Source organism: Mustela putorius, unplaced genomic scaffold (assembly GCF_011764305.1).
Source record: "Mustela putorius furo isolate JIRA1106 unplaced genomic scaffold, ASM1176430v1.1 tig00000281_pilon_pilon_pilon, whole genome shotgun sequence".
NCBI lineage: Eukaryota > Metazoa > Chordata > Mammalia > Carnivora > Mustelidae > Mustela > Mustela putorius.
This window is the reverse complement of record NW_025421343.1, coordinates 552,227-576,688: the sequence shown is the minus strand read 5'-3', so window position 1 is coordinate 576,688 and position 24,462 is coordinate 552,227. Positions and strand designations below refer to the sequence as shown.

Genomic DNA, 24,462 nt, shown 5'->3' with positions numbered 1-24,462 from the left:
CATCGGGCTCTCTGCTCAGCAGGGAGCCTGCTCCCCCACCCATCTCTGCCTGCCTCTCTGCCTACGTGTGATCTCTCTCTCTCTCTCTGTCAAATAAATAAATGAATAATCTTAAAAAATAAACAACAAAAAAACACTTTTCAATCTTTAAATCAAATGTTAATTCTACTTAAGAATTTTTAAAAGAGGATTTGAAAGACAAATCTTATAACCATACAATAGAAAAGTAATCAATAGAGCTTGAAGTCCGGAATTGTGATGCCACCAACTTTGGCTTTCTTTTTCAATATCCCTTTGGCTATTCGAGGTCTTTTCTGGTTCCATATAAATTTTAGAATTATTTGTTCCATTTCTTTGAAAAAGATGGATGGTACTTTGATAGGAATTGCATTAAATGAGAAAGGGGAACCCTCCTACAATGTTGGTGGGAATGCAAGCTGGTGCAACCACTCTGGAAAACAGCATGGAGGTTCCTCAAAATGTTGAAAATAGAACTGCCCTATGAACCAGCAATTGCACTACTGGGTATTTACCCTAAAGATACAAACGTAGTGATCCAAAGGGGCACGTGCACCCGAATGTTTATAGCAGTAATGTCTACAATAGCCAAACTATGGAAAGAACCTAGATGTCCATCAACAGATGAATGGATCAAGAAGATGTGGTATATATACACAATGGAATACTATGCAGCCATCAAAAGAAATGAAATCTTGCCATTTGCGACAACATGGATGGAACTAGAGCGTATCATGCTTAGCGAAATAAGTCAAGCAGAGAAAGACAACTATCATATGATTTCCCTGATATGAGGAAGTGGTGATGCAACATGGGGGCTTAAGTGGGTAGAAGAAGAATCAATGAAACAAGATGGGATTGGGAGAAAGACAAACCATAAGTGACTCTTAATCTCACAAAACAAACTGAGGGTTGCTGGGGGGAGGGGGGTTGGGAGAGGGGGTGGGATTATGGACATTGGGGAGGGTATGTGTTTTGGTGAGTGCTGTGAAGTGTGTAAACCTGGTGATTCACAGACATGTACCCCTGGGGATAAAAATATATGTTTATAAAGAATTAAAAAAAAAAGTAATCAAACATACCTGATCTTTTTCAAGTGTAAGTATTTGATAGCCAGTTGTTCTACTACATATTAATTTTCCACTACTATCAAAAGAGGCCAAACGTAATCTAGGATTAAAAAAAATACAAATTAAAAAACAGACATATGGTGCTCAAACCCACAACCTAAAGATCAAGAATCTCATACTCCTAAACATATGATTTTTTTTTTTTTTTTTAAAGATTTTTTTATTTATTTATTTGACAGAGATCACAAGTAGACAGAGAGGCAGGCAGAGAGAGAAAGAGAGGAGGAAGCAGGTCCCCTGCTGAGCAGAGAGCCCGATGCGGGGCTCGATCCCAGGACCCTGAGATCATGACCTGAGCCGAAGGCAGCGGCTTAATCCACTGAGCCACCCAGGCGCCCCTAAACATATGATTTTTGAACCACAGATTAATTTAAACAAGACCTCCCTCACTTTAATATTTACTTTTCTCTTCCATATACTTTAATTTGATAAAAGATTTTATAAGTCTCTTCCAATTCTAAACTGATCCCCTTAGAGATTTGTAAGGTGTGCTATTATACATATCTGGGATTAATTTATCTGTGTCTTTTTTATTGTGGTAGAATATACATAAAATTTACCCTTTTAACCATCTCTAAGTGTATAATTCTCGGCATTAAATACATTCACACTGTTCTAAAATCTCACTGCCATCCATCTCCAGAACTTTTTTTATCTTCCCATCTGAAAGTCTGTACCCAGCAAACACAAACTCCCCATTACCCCTTCCTTGGTCTGGGACAACCACCATTCTACTTTCTCTATGAACTTGTCTACCCGAGGTACTGCATGAGTGGAATCACGTAGCATCTATTCTTTTGTGACTGGCTTATTTCACTTAACATAATGTCATCAAGGCTCATGTTGGTGCATGTGTAAGAATTTCCTTCGATTTCAAAGCTGAATAAAATTCCACTGTAGGTACAGACAATATCTACATGGACATCCTTGATGGACAATTGGGTTGCTTTCAATTTCTGGCTATTTAAAGGCTGCTGCAAAAATGAATGTACTAATAATATCTTTGTCAGTCCCTCCGTACAATTCTTTTATCTATCTATCTGTCTATCTATTTATTTAAAGATTTTATTATCTATTTGAGTGAGCAAGAGAGCACACAGGGAGAGGCACAAAGGCAGATGGAGAAGCAGACTCTCCACTGAGCGAGGTTCTGACATGGGGCTTGATTCTGGGACTCCAGGATCATGACCTGAGCTCAAGGTAGACACTTAACTAAGTCACCCAGGTGCCCCCCTTCTTACAATTCTTTTGGGTAATACCCAGAAGAGGAATTGCTGGATCATTTGGTAATTCTATGTTTAATTTTTTGAGGAAATGCCATTTCATTTTCCACAAAAGATACACCATTTTACATTCTCACTAGCAACGAACAAAGGTCCAATTTCTCCACATCCTCATCAACACTTTTTGTTTTTTTAAAAGATTTTATTTTTATTTATTTGTCAGAGAGAGAGAGACAGAGAGTGCACACAGGCAGGCAGAATGGCAGGCAGAGGCAGAGAGAGAAACAGGCACGCCGCCGGGCAAGGAGCCCGATGTGGGACTCGATCCCAGGACACCAGGATCATGACCTGAGCTTAAGGCAGTAGCTTAACTGACTGAGCCACCCAGGCATCCCTGTTTTGTTTTTGATAATAACCATTCTAATGGGTTTGAAGTGGCACCTCATTGTGACTTTGATCTGCGTTTCTCTAATGATTAGTGATGTTGAGTATCTTTTCAAGAACGATCCTTTCATGTTTGAAAAGATGTGTATTGGCCATCTGCAGATCTTCTTTGGAGAAATGTTTAAATCCCCTGCCTATGTTTGAATGAGGCTGTTTGCTTTTTTGTTGTGGAGTTTTAGGAGTTCTCCAGGTATACAGGATATTAGCTCCTTATCAGATACATGGTTAGCAAATAATTTCTCCCATTCTCTCCACTGCCTTTTTACTCTTGTTGATAGTGTCCTTTGATACACAAGAATTTTAAATTTTGATGAAATCCAATTCATTTTTTTTCTTTTGTTGCCTATGCTTTGGTGTCATACTGAAGAAATCATTGCCAAATCCAACGTCAAGTTTTCCCCCAGGGTGGCTCAGTCATTAAGCATCTGCCTTCGGTTCACATCATAATCCCTGGGTTGTGGGATGGAGCTCCACAACGGGCTCCCTGCTCGCAGGAAGCCTGCTTCTCCCTCTCCCACTTTCCCTGCTTATGTTCCCTCTCTCACTGTCTCTGTCTCTGTCTCTCTGTGTCAAAGAAATAAATAAATAAAATCTTAAAAAAAAAAAAAAAAAAAAAAGCTTCCCCCTATGTTTCTTCCAAGAGTTGTTTTATAGTCTCAGTTCTTATGTTTAGGTCTTTGATCAATTTTGAGTTAATTTTTGCATATGGTGTAAGGTAAGTATAAATAAATATATGACTTTAAAAAATTTCCTCATAAAGCTATTTTCCAACTTGTCAGCATCCTCTCCAGTAAGATAGCCAGCTCAACCACCAGGTGAAATTGGACAAATGAAATCCCACAGAAAGTGAAGAACAATCCCAGACATGTTTTCCTAGAAAAATATTTTGCTGTCTTTCCATTCTGGACCTTTAATTTGCAAGAACAGCACCAAGGCAACAGCGTCAAGCCTATTATCCATCTTATATCATTTATATTCAGCCTATTCTTTCTGACACACTAGATCCAGACTTTTTGATTTTGATTATTACTAACATTTCACAGGAAAAGAACCTTACTGTTTTCCTGCACTTTCACATATACTGTATCTTACCAAAACTCTACTGCTGCTGGCATAAGTTATTAGGTTTTATATTACTTCTTGAATTTTTTTCTGGAGTGAGGAGGCGTGGGGCAGGGAAATTTCATCCTACCTAAATGCTATGCTCCTTCGAGGCTGTAAACTGACAGATCCACTACACGGCTGATTCAGCGTATTGCGTTTGAAAATGATATATCGATTGGTGTAAGTTACAAGCAGGTCAAAGCCGAAGTTAAAACCTGTCCACCGCCAGCAGTACTAAGAAATACAAAAGAGAAAGATTTACTTCAGTTTATCATACTAGCAAGTCATAGATAAAAAGTTCAAAATGTCTTCTCTTTCTTTAACTCACTTCAAATATTTCTCTCTCATGCTTACCTTTCCCTTAGGGCTTGCTTACCACACAGAATATATTTGTGAATATATATAAAGGTTTACCACATGGGTACAGTACATTTCAGAGCCAGAAAAGCAGCCTTTATGATCGACATTCTTTAAGGTATTTTCCTATTATCACCTCTTTGTGATGTTTTGTTATGTCTTCACACCCAATTCTATCGTAAGTAATAAGGCTTTTCACTGCAACTCTATGGAGGTATAACTTAGGGGGCTAGGAGTCTATAAGGAGGTAAGAAAGTCCCACTAAAACCCACCTTGCTTTAAAAATACTCTAAATTCCTTAAATAACTAACTGACACATACACATGGGTACTTTATTTTTTAAAGTTTATTTAGCAATCCCTATATCCAATGTGGGGCTCATGACTCTGAGATCAAGAGTTGCATGCTCTTCTGAGTCTGTGAGGCACCTAACAACTGAATTATTTTAAATACCAACATGGGGTCCACACGTTTGTTTCATCTATCACCCAATAGTTAATGCAATATTAAGCAAGCTGGTATAGTATAGTAAAGGAAAGTTAGAGCTTCAAGTGTTTGGTCGACATTCTGAATTACAACGTATGTGCCAAGTCCTGCTCTAGGCATAGAAGAACAGCAAGTTTTTGCCCTGGTAGAATGTGTATTTTAATATGTGTATATGTTTGTTTTGGGAAGGAATAGATGGAATGGAATGGAATGGAAGAGAACAAAACAGAATAAAATGTCAGAGAGATTGACAGGATAGGGAAAAAGGACCTAGCTAGGAAGCCTGCTGGTTCAGACAGGTGGTCAGGGAAAGCCTCTCCATGGAGATACTAGGTGAGCCGGGCACTGAGTCAACTAAGGGGCAGACCAGTAACTATCTGGGAAAAGGGTGACTTAGGCAAAGAGAACAATAAGAAGGGCTATGTGACTAGGGCAGTCACGTGGGTGGACAGAAGTTCAGAGTTGGTCAGGGGTCAGAAAATGTTAAGGCCTAGAACTCCAAAGTAAGGAAGAGCATGCATTTCTTCTAAGTGCAGTAAGAGGCTGATGGAAAGTTTTAGGGAGGGAAGTAACATGATCTAACTTGCATTTTAAAAAGATGACTTGGCTGCTATATGAAAAACACGTAGGAGAGCAAAAGTGAAAACAGGGAGAGCATTATGAGGCTATTATCATAGCCCAGGCAAGAGATAATGCTGGCTTGGACTTGGATGGTAGTGGCAGACAAGATAAGAATAGATTTCACAAGTAGAGCCCGGAAGAATTTTTTATGAACACCAGTTGTGGTATTCAAGAAAGAAATATCCGAAGTTTGGAGCTTATTCAATGATTAACAGAGGGGCCATTTATGGGTTAGAGAATTACTTGGAAAGGAGAAAGTTTGGGGATGAAAATCAGAGTTCAGCTTGGGACTATTTTATTCAGGATGCCACTAGGATTCTAAGAAAGATGTTGAGTGAGTAGCTACATATGTGAATCTCGAGTTAGAAGTCATCAGTGTGAAGTCATGGGAACTAGATGATATCACTTTGGAGTGAGCTTCCACAAGGAAGAAGTCCAAGCACTGAGCTTCTAGTCATACCAACATTTGCTGAGAAAGAGAAGGATCTAGACAAAGACTTACAAGCCACTGAATTGGGAAGGAAACCAGCAGGATATGGTGTCCTGGAAGTCAAATGAAGAAAATCTCTAATAAAGAGTGAGTGCAGGGGCGCCTGGGTGGCTCAGTGGGTTAAGCCGCTGCCTTCGGCTCGGGTCATGATCTCAGGGTCCTGGGATTGAGCCCCGCATCGGGCTCTCTGCTCGGCAGGGAGCCTGCTTCCCTCTCTCTCTCTCTCTGCGTATTGTGATCTCTGTCAAATAAATAAATAAAATCTTTAAAAAAAAAAAAAAAAAAGAGTGAGTACAGATGTATCACGTCACCAAGAAATTTTGGAAGACTAAAAGCTAACTACCTGACCTGGCAATGTGGAAATCACTGGTGACAACAGCATGGCAGTTTCACTGGAGTTTACTGTGATAAATGAATTAGAGTGAATTCAAGAGAGCATCAGAAAACAGGAAGTATAGACAAATATGGGTAACTTTTGCAATGAGTTTTTTTGCTTAAAAGAGATGCACAGAAATGGGAGTGGTAGCTAAAGAAGAACGTGGAGTCGGGGTGTGGTTCCAGATGGGTGGTGGTATGGTATGGTATATGTTCAATGAGAATGACCAAGTAGAAAAGAAAAACTGATGATGCAGGACAGGGAGGTGAAAACTGTAGGAACAAAGCTTCTGAATAGGTGAGAAGGGATGGAATTTTTTTATGAGGGGAGGGGATGGACTAGGATAGTAGCAGATGGTTCATCCATTCTAATAAGAGGAAGAGCATGACACACAGCTATAACTGCAGGTAGACTGGCAGAACTGCTGGGTAGAAGGATATGTAGATTCTCTTCGTATTGCTTTCATTTTCTGAGTGATGAAAGAAACAAGGTCATAGATAAGAATGAGGGTGGTGGTGGGACGCCTGGGTGGCTCAGTTGGTTAAGCAGCTGCCTTCGGCTCAGGTCATGATCCCAGCGTCCTGGGATCGAGTCCCACATCGGGCTCCTTGCTCAGCAGGGAGCCTGCTTCTCCCTCTGCCTCTGCCTGCCATTCTGTCTGCCTGTGCTTGCTCTCTCCCCCTCTCTCTCTCTGATAAATAAATAAAATTTAAAAAAAAAAAAAAAAGAATGAGGGTGGTGGCACTGTCCCTTTTAATGGTCTGAGAGGTACTCAAAGACTGGCCGATGAATTCACTAGGGAAATACAGGAGGATCCCCATGCAGCACCTGTTTGAAGTTTACAGTTACATTCAAGTAACACCTGGTGAGGGGTACACTGTTTTTCTTTAGTCATAGCCATCTGTTTGGAAGCAGACGTGGAGTGCGTATCAAGTCAGGATTTAATAAGAATTGGAGTTTAGCTAGCTGAGCTTGATGAGAGTAAAAAGAGAAGTTAAGAGTATTAGCCAGGGACCAATTTTAAGATGGAACATAAAATATAAGTCAAGTAAAGAAAGAAGTAGCAAGGTGGTGAGAGGATAATGGGAAAATGGTAAGAACAACAATGTATTGTGCACCCCACTGGAGTTAAAAAATTGCTGGGAGTCCAGGTTCTAGAAAGAGAGTACTAGAAGGAAAAAGAAGTAGAGTGTGAAAATGATGAGCTTGAAATGGTGATTCTGAAGGGGATGTATTACTTAGTAGAGCAAAAACTGAGAATCTGTGTCTAGGAAATGGGTACTGGAAGTAGGGTAGAGCAGAAGATCACTGTGGGGAGGAAGGTCAGGGAACAGAGATGCTGAAATCACCAAGATTGGTGACAAGAACAGTCATAAATACAGATAGTCCTGTGAATGATGGCTACAATAAGGGTCATGACTGGTGTAGCAGAAGCATGTGCTTCAAAGGAGCTGTGGCTCAATGAAGGGTGAGGGAGGAACAAGTTGTGGAAGCAGCAACAAGGAAGACACCTACATATTCCCCTTTCAGATGCTGCTAACATTTATCACAATTATGAATGCAAACATAATTAACTTCTAAAAACAAAGAAGTTACAATAAGGGAAAACTTAGGAGAAAAATAATGGTTGTTTAAATTAGGCTGAATTATTATTATTTTTTAAAGGGAGGGGGGCAGAAGGAGAAGAGAGAGAGAACCTTAACAGTTTCCATGCCTAGTGCATGAGTCTGATGCGGGGCCTGATCTCACAATCCTGAGATCATGACCTAAGCTGAAATCAAGTCGGATATTTAACTGACTGAGCCACTCAGGCACCCCAGGCTGAATTATTTAAGATGAAAACTACAATTAGAGTGGGATTTTAAAAAATGTAGTTCATGTCCCATTAAAATCAATTTAATGAGTCACAATAAGCTTTTTAAAAAAATTAAATACAAAATGGGACCTTTGGACACAGCAACAGTTAAGCACTATTTCACAGTACTTTTGTTTCACTTATATACATTTATATATGGTGATAATGAAAAACAGAAGTCTAAATGTGGGTAGCAAAGGGTTTGAATGTCTTTGATTTAAGGTAACTGTAAAATAGAAAGAATCATTTTTAACTATGTAATAGCTCCCATATAATTTCTTACTTATCTTAATTTCTGGATTGCTAAGGGATCTTCTTCTTCTTTCTCGTAGTGGGTCACAAAAAGTTCAACAGCCTCATGCAACACAACTGAGCACCTAACTTCCTGTCCAGGAGATCAAGCTATAGAAACTACCAAAAAAGCTCTTCTAAGGTATGGCAGGTGTCATGATTGTTACTGAAAGTGTATTTTGCACTAATAGTATTACAATTTGCATGAGAATGTTAAGAGTCATAACCCATACTTACTTCCCCATCTTTGGCAAGCTTTCTACCACACCTCATGCTATTTCCCTCTAGTTCTTCTTTATTGATTTCTTGAGGCCTAGAAATACACATAAAATGTGAAATCTCATAGAAAATAGGCAACTAATAGCTTAAAAATAATTGTTAAGTTTAAAAGAACAGAAAAACTTGCTAATAGATTTAAAAATGCCTTTTTGTGTTATAGATATAATACGAATACATGGATTAAATCTAGCCTATTGCCTTTGCTTAAAAAAAAATTAACGTTTCACTTATTGCCCTGACTTCTAGAATACCAGAGAAGAGGGGAAAAATGTCTATGAGAAACTGTGATCAAGGAAATAAAACACTCAAAATTCTAACTACTAAGTAACGTAAGTTAAAATCTATTATTTAAGATGTGACAGTTTCAATCTATTATTTAAGATGTGACAGTTTCATCTACCATTGGACATTACTGTTTCATATCCAAGCCATCTTTTACGTAGTATAACCATGCAAACTCAAGATTTAATAGAAACAGCTGAAGAACTGGTTCCCTACTTTAAAAATCTAGAAACCAATCTAGAAAAGCACTTTTGTTTCAAGTTATGAGAACAAAAAATGCATTATTATTATTATAGCTTGGAATTCCAAATGATAAAAGCAATACAATATATTCATCATATACAACATTTATTAAGTGCCTAGATACTGGGGACATCATCATCAACAAACTAAAATACTGAAATACAATATATAAAAAATACATAAATGTATATAAAACTAATAAAACATGTCCTTGATACCCAAGAGTTTAGTCTAGTAGAGAACTAGACATATAAGTAATAATTAAAATAATGTGGAGAGTGTTGTGATGTTAGGAGCACAAAGAAGGCAGATTTACTGCCTGGGATTAGAGGGGGCTCATCACAGAGGAGGGTTACTTGTGCCTGAAAAGGAGATTGTTGTTGTAGAGGTCAAGGGTGGGATTCTATGCAGGTGAAGGGCATTCCAGATAGAAGGTATAGTAGGTAAGAAGAATCTGGAGCATAAAAAAATAATAATGTATGAAGAATTTAGTACAGCTAGAGCCTAAGATGAGCACGTGATGGGATGAAGTGAAAGACATTTGGGATGGACTATGGATGGGCCCCTCATGCTATGCTAATAAGAGTTTCAACTTTTCCTGTAGATGGTAGAGAGTTTCCAGGCATTAGTTCTGTTACTTTCACATTTTTTATTACGAAAAATTTCAAACCTAAAAGTGGATAAAACAGTATAATAGGCTTAATGTTCTAACCATCTAGCTTCATTAATCTTGTTTCAGTTTTATTCTAAGCCCACTTCTCCCCATATCCCTCCTGACTGTTTGGAGGCTAATTCTCCAGAAATATCCTTTAATCTGTAAATAGTTCAGTATGAATTTCTTAAGAATGAGGAATTTTTAAAAATGCTTAGATCACACACAAAGAATAACAACTGTCCCTATCATCAGATCCTGAGACACAGTTAAGCCAGGAAGTGACACAATTCTATTTCTGCTTCAGAAAGATAACCTGTCGGCAGTGTGGAAGAGCATGGAAGAGGAGAACCTTGGATGTAGACTTCACTACATTATAACCTAACACCCCAGAAACACACTTTCTCGCTTTAGTAGCCCTGCAGCAATGAGGAGGGGCTCAGTATCTATGAAACAGAGCACTTTGTCGCAGTGCTATACACCTACATACACTTCTGAGGGGAGGAAACCCACTCAGTCCAGCTCAGTTTCTTAGTCAGATTCTATGTTCAGTTCATAGAGACAGATGAGGGAAAGGTTAAAAAATAAGAACACCTAAACATCTAAAAACTGAATATATAAAAGAATGAGGATGATTTTGAAAATATTTCATATATTACAAAAGGCTTCATATCTGAATTTCATTACATAATTTTTATTGTTTTTTGATTTATTATTTCTATTTCAACAATCTTACTATATTTATGTAGGATAAGAGTGCTGTGAATATATTTGGAAAAAGATCGAAAATAAATTATCAATAAAGCAGAAACCAAGAATCCTGGAAAATAACCTCATAATCATTACCATGAGTTTATATAACACTTTCATACAGTAACTGTTTGGATATAAACATAACAGGTCATATATTTTAGCAGGTCTTTTGGTGTATAAAAATGGGTTAAAAAGAGATTGGGGCAAAAATGTCACATACACTCTCGGATGGACTGTCTGCTCACACGGTCTATACCAAGGAGCCAGTATATAGATCAAATAATAAGTGTGGAAGCACATCTGTGACCTGCAAAGCACATCAAAAGAACAGATAATCTGCTTTCCCTTCAGATGAAAAAAAGCACAGAAATATTTTTTCGGGGGGGCATCTATAACTGGATTATGTCAACTCATTTCAGACTCAAAGATCTTCAAAACACTTATTAGCTAATTAATAAGAATTAGAATTTTATAATACTACCACAAATAAAAGTAGCTTTACCTACATAGAAATATGAAAATCAGGCTTGGCGGAAGCATTATTCCAAGTTGTATTTCCATATGTTGAAAGAAAATCATTATACAACACTAGGTGAAACAGTTTATGAATTACTCAAGTTTTACAAATACAGCAAACGACTATTCAAATGTTCCATTAATTGACCAGAAAGATTATTAATAATACTGATCATGTTATAGAAATATAAGAATAAAAATTGATTAATGATCTTCTTTCTACTTTAACATCTCTTAATTTTTCAATATAATAAATGCATTTAAAAATTCACAGCAGAGGGGTGCCTGGGTGGCTCAATGGGTTAAAGCCTCTGCCTTCGGCTCAGGTCATGATCCCAGAGTTCTGGGATCGAGCCCCACATCAGGCTCTCTGCTCCACAGGGAGCCTGCTTCCTCTTCTCTCTCTCTGCCCTCTCTGCCTCCTTGTGATCTTTGTCTGTCAAATAAATAAAATCTTAAAAAAAAAAAATTCACAGCAGAAAATCCCTGTTTGGGGTTTGTTTGCTTTTTACCAACAGTGTTATGATCGAACATACTTACCCCACCTCACTGTCTTGTTCTGCCCGGAGCATAGCAAGCCACTGCTGTTTGTACACTGAAGACAGCCATTCTAAAATAGAAAAATAAGCATAAAAGAATAATAATAAATATTGAAGAACATAAAGCATTTAAAAATTTTAAGAACTTGATAAAATTGTTCCCTTTTTTTTAAAAAAAAAAGATTTTATTTACTTATTGGACAGACAGAGATCCTAAGTAGGCAGAGAGGCAGGCAGAGAGGGGTTGGGGAGCTTCGAAGCAGGCTCCCGGCTAAGCAGAGAGCCCGATGTGGGGCTCGATCCCAGGACCCTGAGATCATGACCTGAGCCCGAAGGCAGAGACTTAACCCACTGAGCCACCCAGGCGCCCCGACCATTTCTAAACTCAAGTTTAAAATAGCAATAGGGACGCCTGGGTGGCTCAGTTGGTTGGACGATTGCCTTCGGCTCAGGTCATGATCCCAGAATAAAATCTTAAAAAAAAAAAAATCATTAAGCCCATATTGTTATAGCATTTTATAAAATAAAAACTACCAGCTTTATTTATTGCTTTTTTTTTTTTTTTAAAAGATTTTATTTATTTACTTGAGAGAGAGACAGTGAGAGAGAGCATGAACGAGGAGAAGGTCAGAGGGAGAAGCAGACTCTCCATGGAGCTGGGAGCCCGATGCGGGACTCGATCCCAGGACTCCGGGATCATGACCTGAGCCGAAGGCAGTCGTCCAACCAACTGAGCCACCCAGGCGTCCCTGGGCTTAATGATTTTAGTGTGGTAAAGGCTATTTTGCTCTCCTTTAGGATAAACCCTACTTAGATTACATGCATTTATTATTTTCTAAAAGATTTTATTTATTTATTTATTTGACCAGGGGTGGGGTGGGGTAGAGAGTGTACAAGCAGGGAGAGCAACAGAGAGAGAAGGAGAAGCAGGCTCCTCACTGAGGCTCCTCACTGAGCCCAATGTGGGGCTCGATCCCAGGAACTTAGAATCATGACCTTGGTCGAAGGCAGATGCTTAACCTACTCAGCCACCCAAGGTGCCCCAGATTACATGCATACAAATTAGGACTTAAATTTTTAGTTAAAAGTAGATTCTTGCATTTCCTTTTCATAGATCATATTAATTTTTATAAGAAACATACCTAAAGTAATATTTTCAGTTTTTATGTAACTTTTATAGAAAACTGAATAAATTGTTTTATTAAATTATCTAATTAGTGGGAGATAAATTATCAGATATATCATGCACACTCAAAATATAATTTTGGGGGGTGCCTGCATGGCACAGTTGGTTTAAGCATCCAACTCTTGGTTCCAGCTCAGACTGTAATCTCAGGGTTGTGAGAGAGAGCTCTACCTTGGCACTCTGCGTGAAGTCTGCCTGAGATTCTCTCTTCCCCTCCCTTTGGCCCTCCTGCCTATTAGCTCACTCTCTAAAATAAATAATTCTTTAAAAAATAATTCTGGCATATTAGATTTAGGCAACATATTAAAAAGAGATTTTAATTCAGTCTAAATGGAATAAAAGTTATAATTTTTTTCCTTTAATAAAGCAAACCATTTTTTGCACAAGTCTATGTAAAACTGAAATTTTAAAGAAATTTATTAATAATATAGGTAGACTTGGCTTAGTACCATATTTATTTATTTTATTTTTTAAAAAGATTTTATTTATTTGACAGACATAGATCACAAGTACGCAGAGAGGCAGGCAGAGAGAGAGGAAGGGAAGCAGGCTCCCTGCTAAGCAGGGAGCCTGACGAGGGGCTCGAGCCCAGGACCCTGGGATCATGACCTGAGCTGAAGGCAGAGGCTTAACCCACTGAGCCACCCAGGTGCCCCAGTACCGTATTTATTTTTCTTCTTTTACTTATTCCCAACCAAATGTTGTATAAGTATACTTGAAATACTTCAACACTCTTTTTTTTTTTTTTTTAAGATTTTATTTATTTATTTGACAGAAAGCGATCACAAGTAGGCAGAGAGGCAGGCAGAGAGAGAGAGAGAAGGAAGCAGCCTCCCCGCTGAGCAGATAGCCCGACTCGGGACTCGATCGTAGGACCCTGAGATCATGATCCGAGCTGAAGGCAGAGGCTTTAACCCACTGAGCCACCCAGGCACCCCTCAACACTCATTTTTAAAAGTCTGGTCTAGAGGTAAAAATCCAGAAAAAATAATAGAAGGGAAAGTCAAGTTGGGTCCAAAACAATCCTAGTGAAGCATCTCAGAAAATAAATCAAACTTATTTTGCATATTAATAAACTGCATATGGCCCATTCAAAAAATAAAGTAAAAGTCTGGTCTAAAATAGTGTACTATTACACTTTAATCAGATTAAAGAACACCCATAATAATATATAAACTTGGTACATAGTATACTTTTGTTTTTATTTCAATGTATACATATTAATAAAGAGGACTAGAAGAATTCATCAAGGTACTCATTCTAGATGATGGGATTAGTTTCTCTTTGCTCATATTTAAAACAAAACAAAACTGTATCACAAAAACTAGAGTCATTTAAATAGCCTCGGTAGTGCCTAAAGGGAAAATACTCAATATAGAATGTGAACACAGAAAATTACCTATGTAGTATGATTTCACTTTGGTACAAAAATGTGTAATCTTTTTGGGATTAAAGGTAATTTCTATTCTCTTTTTACTCTTTTCTATGACATGTATTACTATTATAATCAGAAAGATAATACTTAAAGTCATAATTAAGTCATGTTCTCTTACCTGAAGGTACTAGAGAATCTTGTTCAATAATTCTTGCAGAGGCCAAATCACTGATAATATACTGTAACCTTAAATGTCTGAATACTGACACAAATGGTTTTCCTTGTTCGGTTTCAAGGAAGGTCATACCTTCAAAATCTATTAAAAAACAATTTAAATTCAATAGGCATTGTTTTCAAATCTATTTTATTCCTAAATGTTTTTATGGGCAGGGAGAGATACACACACAGACACACACAGACACACACACACACGTGCAAGCACATGCTCATACACACAGATAATACACACATGTATGTCGATTAGAACACAAATAAACTAGTTTTCAAAGATTATATAAACCTGTGGTATATGGATAAAAACTTAGAGATTTAGGAAGAAGCCCCAGGAAATTAATTTTGGTCCCAAGTGGCCTCTGGGCTAGGAATTCAGGTGTACACCTAGTTCTGGGGTTTGGAGCTTCCAGTGCCGCAGGTTTGGGAAAGGATGGTTTGAGAACAGTAGTTAGGATTACAGTATCTCTCTAGAAACCCTCTTCCCAGGGACTGAACACTCCAGTGAAACTCCAGGGCTCAAATGCCAAACATAATGGTCTTCATAAGATTACGCAGGACATGGATTTGTCTCTTGGGGTTCATCTAATTTTTGTTTTATGATAAACACTACTAGCTAATACATTAATTCTCTTAAAATACAAAATAAGATGCAAAGACACTATAGCCATTGATCTGCAACATATGTATTGAAAGAGCAACTAAAATATACCAACTAAAATCGAATGATATACTGTCTAATGGTATGCTGGAGATGGATTGCACTGGCTTATAGGAGCTGATGGGTGCATTTCATCTCTCAACTAGGCATTCAGTGCCAATAATGTCATAGTGGTAGCTTGGAACTGGCCACACTGTGAGAATTTGTATCATGGAAATTTTAAAACGCTTCAAATCAGGGATTATTTTTTTCAGAGACCAGTATATTAAGACATACATTCGTTATGCAATAACATTTTTTTTTTAAGGGAATAATAAACACAAAATTCAAGATAGTGGTTGGGAAAGTCAGAGAGACACAACAGGAAAGAAGCACAGGAGTAGACTGAAGTTACAAATGTTCTAGTCCTTGAAGATGAGTTTGTGGGGGTTCAATATATTACTAAAAATAATTAAAAAAATGTAGCCATGCATGGGCTAAAAATGACTGTGAATTAAGAAAATCATGAACTAAGGATTATGATTTTCCCACTTCTTTGCACCTGAAGTTCTTTCCCTATTATCTGTTTTAGCAAAATAAAAAATAAATACATTGCATGTTCCACCTCTATCCCAGTAAGAATTTTTTTTTTTTTTTTAAAGATTTATTTATTTATTTGACAGAGAGAGATCACAAGTAGGCAGAGAGGCAGGCAGAGAGAGAGAGAGGAGGAAGCAGGCTCCCTGCTGAGCAGAGAGCCCGATGCGGGACTCGATCCCAGGACCCTGAGATCATGACCTGAGCCGAAGGCAGCGGCTTAACCCACTGAGCCACCCAGGCGCCCTATCCCAGTAAGAATTTAATGGCAGTAGATCTTTATGAATTTATTCAGATCAGTCTTCTCCGAGAATCTGACAAAAATTATGGAAGTTCTCACCTTGCAAAACAGATGCAACACAAGCATACACATAAAGTTCTGCATACACTTTTGGGGGTTAGTTACAAACTGAAGCCTGTAGATGGGACCCCCCCTTTGTTAAGAACTGTTGCCTGATAGACAGGGTTAATGTGTTACAGAAAATTCAGTGTGGTCAAACACCTGTTGGTGATAAAATAGGAAAGGTGATACTTTGGGGAGTCAAACTATGGTGTTAGTTCAAGGAATAATAATTCAGTTAATACATGCAAGGCATTTTTTTTTCTTATCCAGCTTTACTTTTCTCAATTTAAATTAGGGGCTGAATTAGATAACTGCTTGAAGTCTTCACCAGATCTAAAATTCTCTAGGTCTACCAATAAGTTAGGACCCGATTTTAATAAATTTCAATTAAAAAGATTCTCAAAATAAGTGCTTAATAAAAATTTCAAGCATACCTTTTCTCCTCTTAGAAAACCAGACATCTGTCTCAGTCAAAAGTTGTTTTAAAGATCCATTCCATGAAGGCACAAGTTGAAGGAACATCCACTACGTTAAAAAAGCAAATTTAAGAAAGAAATTATAAGATTTCATTATGTTACGATTTTACATTCATACTGCTTCCACCTTAAAACGTAATATCTAAAAAAATTAATTTCTAGTACATGAAACTGAAAGAAGTAGGACTGTTTTATGAATGCTTACAAGCTTTAAATTCATCATAGCTCTGGGGCACCTGGGTAGCTCAGCTGGTTAAGCATCTGACTCTTGACTTCGGCTCAGGTCATGATCTTAGGGTTGTGAAACTGAGCCCTACATTGGGCTCCACACTGTACTGAGCCTGCTTAAATTCTCTCTCTTCCTCGCTCCTTCTCCCTCGCTCTCCCTTTGCCCCTCACTCCCTTTCATCATGGTCCAAAGTTCCACAGTCCTTTAGTCGTTTTAGTCGTGGTCCAATGATAAAAACTAAAACAGTGTGTGATAAAGAATAAATGAATTCCTGAAGTATTTAAGGCCTCAAACGCAGTATAGTTACACAATTAAAATGCTAAAGGTTTAATATATTTTACATTAGTGATTTTACACTCATTTATTCTACTCATCTATTAACTCAATTTTGCTAAGTATCATTAAGGTTATAAAATAATCCTAATTACTTAATATTAATTTAATAAATAATTTGATAATAATTTATTTAAAAAGGAAAAAGGAGTTTCTTATTGTTTTATTACTGTTGAGGTAGTATACAGACCAGTTAGGGGCATGGGTTTTTAAATCCTTCCCCTGCCAATTACAGCTGGGCAAATTACTTGATTTTTCTGGGCCTTAATTTCTTCATTTATAAAATGAACATGATACCTCATAGGACATTAAAAGAATTATTATGTGTAACTTACTTTGATCGTGCCTGGCACACAGTAAGCACTTATCACTACTGGCATAAGAGCAATTACAACAATAGGAAACAATGAATGCTACCACTGGCTCAGAGACAGAAATGGCCTGTCTACCCCTCCAACTCAGTTACTAAACTCCCCTGCGGCGCGGGTAGGGGGTGGGGGTGGGATGTGACGAACACAACCTTTTTCTTCTTTTTTTTAAAGACTTTATTTATTTATTTGACAGAGATCACAAGAGGGCAGTGAGGCAGCAGGTGGGGGGGCGGGGGAGCAGGGCTGAGTAGAGAGCCCGATGCGGGGTTTGATCCCAGGACCCTGAAATCATGACCTGAGTCGAGGACGGAGACTTAACCCACTGAGCCACCCAGGTGCCCCAAAACACAACATTAATAAAATGTCATCTCAACCACAAAATAAGCAATTGCAATGATACAACTTAGAACGTGTCTCATTCTCAGTTTTTTTTTTAAAAGATTTTATTTATTTATTTGACAGAGAGTATATCACAAGTAGGCAGAGAGGCAGGCAAAGAAAGGAGGAAGCAGGCTCCCTGCTGAGCAGAGAGCCAGCCGACTCGGGGCTTGATCCCAAGACCCTGGGATCATGACCTAAGCCGAAGGCAGAAGTTTTAACCCACTGAACCACCGAGGTGTCCCTCATTCTCAGATTTTGAAGCTGTGTTAAATGGAGACTCTGTTGCTGGTGACAAAAGGCTAAAAGCAAAATTATTCAGTGGGAAAAGCAATGAACTAGGACTCACAAACCTGGGTTCTACCTCAAGTCTGCCACTTAGTAACTGTAAGAGTTCTAAGTCCTATCATCTACAGAACAAGAAAGATAGCTGATTTGTCACTTCAGAGTTGTGAAAATAAAATCACTTTAAAGATGTTAAAACCTTTCAGACAATTATCATATGATCTCTCTGATATGAGGAATTTGAGAGGCAGGGCAGGGGGTTGCGGGGGGGCAGGGAAGGAAAAAATGAAACAAGATGGGATCGGGAGGGAGACAAACCATAAGACACTCTTAATCTCATGAAACAAACTGAGGGTTGCTGGGGGGTTGGGGTTAGGGACAGGGTGGCTGGGTTATGGACATTGGGGAGGGTATGTGCTATGGTGAGTGCTGTGAAATGTGTAAGCCTGATGATTCACAGACCTGTAACCCCTGGGGCAAACAATACATTATATGTTAATAAAAATAATTTATAAAAAAGAAAAAAAAAAGGATGATTCAAAAGTATGAAATGAAACATATGCCTGAAGTGCAAATAAGGTCTTTAAAGAATTTTACCATTTTCTAGAAAAAGTGAAAATTTCATCATGAAGTCATTAATTCAACTTTGAAAACATTTCTGAAAACCATATAAAACATTTAACATTTCTGACTATGTAAATAACATAACAGCATGCTTGTTGTTGAAAAACATGTGGGAAAAAAACAGAAACATACTTCTAGAATAGAAAAGTATGTAAAACCAAGCAAAGGAAATAGGATGCAAGCTCTCATGGCCCACAGCTTGATATCAACTGCAGACCCAACAGTAAGAGAGGTACCTTGCATTCCCAATAGGAAGAAGCCAACTCTACCATTCTAGTAGGAGAAAGGAAGAATTTCTTCTTGGCCAGCAACAAGCTCAGTCAATAAGAAGATACAGGCAACACGCAACTCTAGCTTTTCTCCAAGGGATTTTGATTCATTCAAAGCAGCCCCTCCCAACTTCCTCTTTCTCTTGATAAAGTAGTGTCCCTCTCCCTTGAGGTCTGGACTTGCTTATGGTTTGTTACAGCTTACATGTCCCAAAGTCCAACTGCTCTACTATTCCCAAATAAATCCATTTTGCTGGTAAAATAACTGGCTATTGTACTTTAAAGGTTGACAAGTATAAAGAATGAAATTAAAATCACTCATGTTAGCAAACAAAGTTTTTTTTAAACATTTTGGCATATTTCCTTTAGTATTTCTTATATTTACACCATACCTTTATCACTGGACACCAGCTGTGTCCAGTTTTTCACTATTATAAGTAATGCTGAGGTGATGCCCTTACATACTATTATGTCAATACCTTTTTAAGAGCTGTGTACACATCCATCTCCACTTGCATCACAAATAAGTTAGATGAACCAATGAGCTGTTTCATGACATTTATACTAGAAAAGAAAAAGAGAGGTATAGTGAGTTTATCCTCATGCACGGCTAAAACATCTTGGTGGAACTAAAAAATTTAAGTCTTTCTTATGAAAAGAAAATGACATCAGTCTTTTTGCCCAACACAAAGAATCTTAGACAGAAATAACCTATCTGAGCACAAGGATATTTTAATTCAGAGAGAATCCTCTGAAAGGTCTTTCTTTGAACTGACAGGAAAACAAAGAACTTTGATCTGCTGATTAATCAAGTTAAAAAAAGGTCTCAATGAGGTATCTTTTGTTATGCCCTGATAGAGTGGCAGTGTTCCTATTTTGCCTTTCCGGCCCATTCACTGTTTAAAAAAAAAAAAAAAAAAAAAAAAAAAAAAAAAAGGCATTCATCAAAATTCACTGAAACATCTGTATGTTCAAAGTAACCTTTAACATTGAGGGTTAAGAGAATTGCTTAGTCTTAAAGCATGTTTTCATCACTTTTAAAGAGCAATATCAAGAAATATGTATTAGTTTAAACTTGGTATCACCAGCTGTTTCTCCCCCTTCCTTTAAGCCGTAAAAACCAGAAGAACCTCTAGGTTTTTAAGATGGCCACTACAATTTATCTTCTTTTTGAAAGACCTCAATGAGAAATTTAAAAAAGGAAAAAAGATTAAACTGTTCCCAATTCTTTTCTTTCTTTCTTTTTTTTTTTTTTTTTAAGATTTTATTTATTTGACAGAGAGAGAGATGGAGAACAACCTGGGAGAGTGACAGGCAGAGGGAGAAGGAGAAGCAGCCTCCCCACTGAGCAAGGAGCCAGATGTGGGGCTTGATCCTAGGACTCTGGGATCATGACCTGAGCTGAAAGCAGACACTTAACCAACTGAACCACCCAGGTACCCTGATGATTTTCAAACCAAACATAATGCAGAGCTTTGTTTATACCTTGCCATTATTAGGTAATGATTTTTTTTGCAGAAAAATACTTCTCAAACTTTTTTACCCGTTACCTCGTAAGGGCAGAGGAAAGGAAAGGACCCAGGAATCCAGGAAATGGGTCTTAGCCAAAAAAATAACATTTCTATGATTTCTTGTATTTCATCTTTAAAGCTCAAAGAAACTTGAATTCTCTCTATTCCATATTGTATTTAAATGTAAAAATGTTTATCTTTTCCCCCACCACTTCCCTACCCACCCTTGCAAGAAAAACAACAACAAAAAAAAACAACCCACAAAAAAAACCCCAACAAATCAGTGAAGTTGACATCACAGGACTCATCTCTTCGAGAGCAGAAACCATGACATAATCACCTCTGCATCCTTCACAGCACCTAACAGAGTACCTTCGTAGATAGCGGACATTCAAGAAGTGTTTGTTGAAGGAAGGCAGGAAGGAATTATCAGCCGATGTTATTCAAAAGGCCAACCTCATTGTGAATTTGACTTCATCAGGCCTAGCAGAAACTTTAAAACAACTTCCTTAATTTTGCAGGGGTGCCTGACTGGCTCAGTTGGAGCATGCAACTCTTGATCTCAGGGCTCTGAGTTCAAGCCCCACACTGGGTCTGATTACTAAAAATAAAATCTTTAAAACTTAAATTTTGAAATGGTAAAGAAGGTTTTTAAACTTTTAGATTCTCAGCGCACCTGGGTGGCTCAGTCATTAAGCAGCTGCCTTTATATCAAGTCATAATCCCAGGGTCCGAGATTGAGCCCTGAGTTGGGCTCCCTGCTCTGCAGGAAGCCTGCTTGTCCCTCTCCCACTCCCCCTGCTTGTGTTCCCTCTCTGGCTGTCTCTCTTGCTCTCTGTCAAATAAATAAAATCTTTAAAAAACAAAAGAAAACACAAAAAAAACCAAACTTTTAGATTCTCTCAGAGCATAGCAAAGGTAAGGTAACACTTGACATTTTTCTATAGTTTTATAGTAACAGTGAATTATTCAATCAAAATTAGTTAAAATAGTAGACATAATACACATATTATTTATGACGACAAATTCATGAAGCATTTCTTCAGTTCATAGATGTCAAGATACCTTTCATGAAATTATTCACTTTTTGTAAGTAATATATTTTTGTATAAAGCAAATGCATACTTTAACAAATAACCATTATTTTAGCGTGATTAATTACAATGTTATTAAAAATTAAAATACCTGAGTTCCTTAAAAAGTTCAACATTCTGGTGAGTCATCAAATTGTTGAGAAGCCATTCTAGGCACCTGAAATTAAAACATGGCATTATTTATTACATGATACATAAAAAAAATCCTGTGTTTATGTCTTATGTAGTAGGACTTACAGTTAAAATAAAAACAATTAGTCTTGCCAGAACATGCTCAAATTTTTAAATTTAACAACCAAAAATTTAGTATTGTTTTTGTCAGCAGTTATTAAGGAAATATTCTCTTTATATTAATAAAAGCATTTCTAATTAAGAAAACCTCATTTCAAGTTGGTGTTACATCATTTATGCAGGGGCCTTCACACTTCTATTACCTTCTTTCTAATTTGAAAATAGGTACCATAATACTCAGGAGTTAAAAACATTGCCAGTAGGTGTGCTGATAAATATGTCTATGATGCCTATTACTTAAAAACTATTAATAGAAAATACATGGAGTGACCAGAGTTTTTCTAAGCCACGTATAAGCATGTATAACCCACCCATGGTCATTTACAAAGACAACACTTTCAAGGAATTTACTAATTCATCCAAATGTAAAAAAGAACTTTTTATAACAAAATTCTAGTCCCCTATTTTTTTTTTCTTTCTTACAGCTATACATTCTCTTAAGAAACGAAAGCAGCCAAATTCCCACAAGTGGGATGGGAGGAAAAATAAAAAAGGTAACTCACTTTTTCTTTACAGAATCTAATCCATAGGTCCCTGCTGATGTGTAATAGCCACATACAGTTTTCACATTAATTGTTTCCTTCATTGTCTCACCACACTGCTGTATTAAACCATCCTGTAAATATAAATAAGCACTGGAAAGGCCCATTTCACGTGGGAAAAATTAGCTCTGAATATGTGCTTTTACATATTAAAAAGTAAAAAAAGAAAAAAAAAAGGAAGAAGGAAAGAAAAGAAAGAAAACTCATTAAGTGCAGCAAGCCTAAATTTTTAAGTCCAATAAAAATACTGAAAAAAAAAAAAATCCAGCAAGTATTCAACTAAATACTTGGAATTGAAAAACAGAATGGAGGGGGTAAAAGCAGTAAGGCAGTAAAGTAGAGCTGAATATTGCTATTCTCTTTCTTTTTTATTCTTCCCCTCTCTGGGAACTTTGCAAATTTAAGCAGCATTATGTCTGGTTTGCCTGTTCTTTTAAAATTAAGATCTTTTAACATACTCAGGTGACCATGTGATAGACAAGTAAACAGTATGAATCATCAGAAAGTGTTTATTAAAGTATAAAATACTTATCAACTTCTAAGAGATGCACCTAAAACAAATACATTACTATTTACACTAAAATATTAATCTGAAATGTTTATATGTAAGATTCAAATGAACTAATTTTATTCAATATATGGAAAGAATGTCACTTTTTACCTAAACTTCTGAAACATATTCATCATGCAAGTATATTATTAAGTTAGTACGTTAAGTCATAAAGATGATGCAGAAAATAGGTTTATGATAAAACCAAAAGGACTAAAGTTAGAAAATAAAGTGTACTTGTTAAAAATAAGTACTGAAAGGATGACAAATTTAAAAAATTAAATGATCCCAGCTAAGTATATTGAGCAAGCTATTTACTAATACTTCAAATAAATAAGTATACAAATGTCACAGAAAAGGAAACTTAGTGAACTTTTTCTAAAGATCAAAATAAAATACTGACCGACCTTAAGGATTTTAAACTTACCTGAAAGTTATTTGAGACTACTCCCCTCTTAACCTCCTCCGCTTTCCTCTTAACACCTTGTCACCAAGTCCAGTGGATTACCCTTGATTAATCTTTCTTTGATCCCGTTTTTCCTCCCCATGCTTATTGCTACTGCCCTACTTTAGACACTCACTTGGACTACTGCAATAAGATTTTGTCTCTAATGTACTCATTTTTCTTCAATACATCCTTTACGTTATTTCTGAAGCATTCTTTCTAAAACTTCTGAAGTAAACTTTCTAAAACTTTTTGATTTGATCTAAAACTTTTGATTATTCCCCTTTTCCAAAAGGGGAACATGGGTGGCTCAGTTGGTTGGGTGTCCAACTCTTGTTTTCAGTTCAGGTCATGGTCTCATGGGTCATGGGATCAAGCCCCATGGGGTCCTGTGCTTAGAAGAGAGTCCGCTTGAGGATTCTCTCCCTCTGTCCCATCCCTCACTTGCGTACCTACATATAAAGTCTAAAGTATAGAGGGATTTTCACAGTCTGGCCTCTGTTATGCTCTCTGCAACCCTTCTTTTATTGTGCTGGAGCTTCTTATCTCTGTGCTAGAGCCATGTTCCACTCAGATTCTCTGATCCTCTACTGTTTCACATCTCTTAGTATTAATTTGCTCTGTAGAAAATGCTTCCTTCCCCTCTTTTTTGCAAGATAAATACGTTTTCAGTTTTCAAAACTCAACCTCCTCCTTTGTACCACCAAGCTAAACTAACCACTCCCTCTGTTCATCTGCTAAATCCTACAGAATGTTTATTATCGTATCTATAATACTGGGCAATTCTCACTTTATCTTTGGGTCTATTTATCAACCCTCCCTCCCCCATTCCACACACACATTATATTGTGAGTTTCCTGAAGGCGGGTACTATGTCTTAATTTACCTTTAAATTCCTATGCCTAGTTTGACACATTGCTCAATATACTTCTGTTGAAAGAACAAATCTGTCATTCTACCAATGGATTATATATATTTATGTGGTTTACCACAATTATTTCATAATTAAGAAAAAGTTGACAAAGTGGGCACT

At 37.3% G+C, this 24,462-nt stretch overlaps 1 protein-coding gene across 2 annotated transcripts in view; it reads right to left on the bottom strand.

Moving 5' to 3' along the window:
* The window catches only part of GMCL1 (germ cell-less 1, spermatogenesis associated), a 40,324-nt gene that overhangs the window by 5,693 nt on the left and 10,169 nt on the right, over nucleotides 1-24,462 (bottom strand). The window contains exons 5-13 of one of the 2 annotated variants that reach the window (XM_045078971.1): nucleotides 22,396-22,508; nucleotides 21,693-21,758; nucleotides 19,476-19,560; nucleotides 16,466-16,556; nucleotides 14,399-14,536; nucleotides 11,661-11,730; nucleotides 8,633-8,708; nucleotides 4,008-4,153; nucleotides 1,101-1,188 (exon numbers count right to left, since the gene is read on the bottom strand). In XM_045078971.1, coding sequence (XP_044934906.1) covers nucleotides 1,101-1,188; nucleotides 4,008-4,153; nucleotides 8,633-8,708; nucleotides 11,661-11,730; nucleotides 14,399-14,536; nucleotides 16,466-16,556; nucleotides 19,476-19,560; nucleotides 21,693-21,758; nucleotides 22,396-22,508 — 873 coding nt within the window. The remainder of the gene's footprint in view (nucleotides 1-1,100; nucleotides 1,189-4,007; nucleotides 4,154-8,632; nucleotides 8,709-11,660; nucleotides 11,731-14,398; nucleotides 14,537-16,465; nucleotides 16,557-19,475; nucleotides 19,561-21,692; nucleotides 21,759-22,395; nucleotides 22,509-24,462) is intronic. The other variant, XM_045078972.1, reaches the window with a different exon arrangement.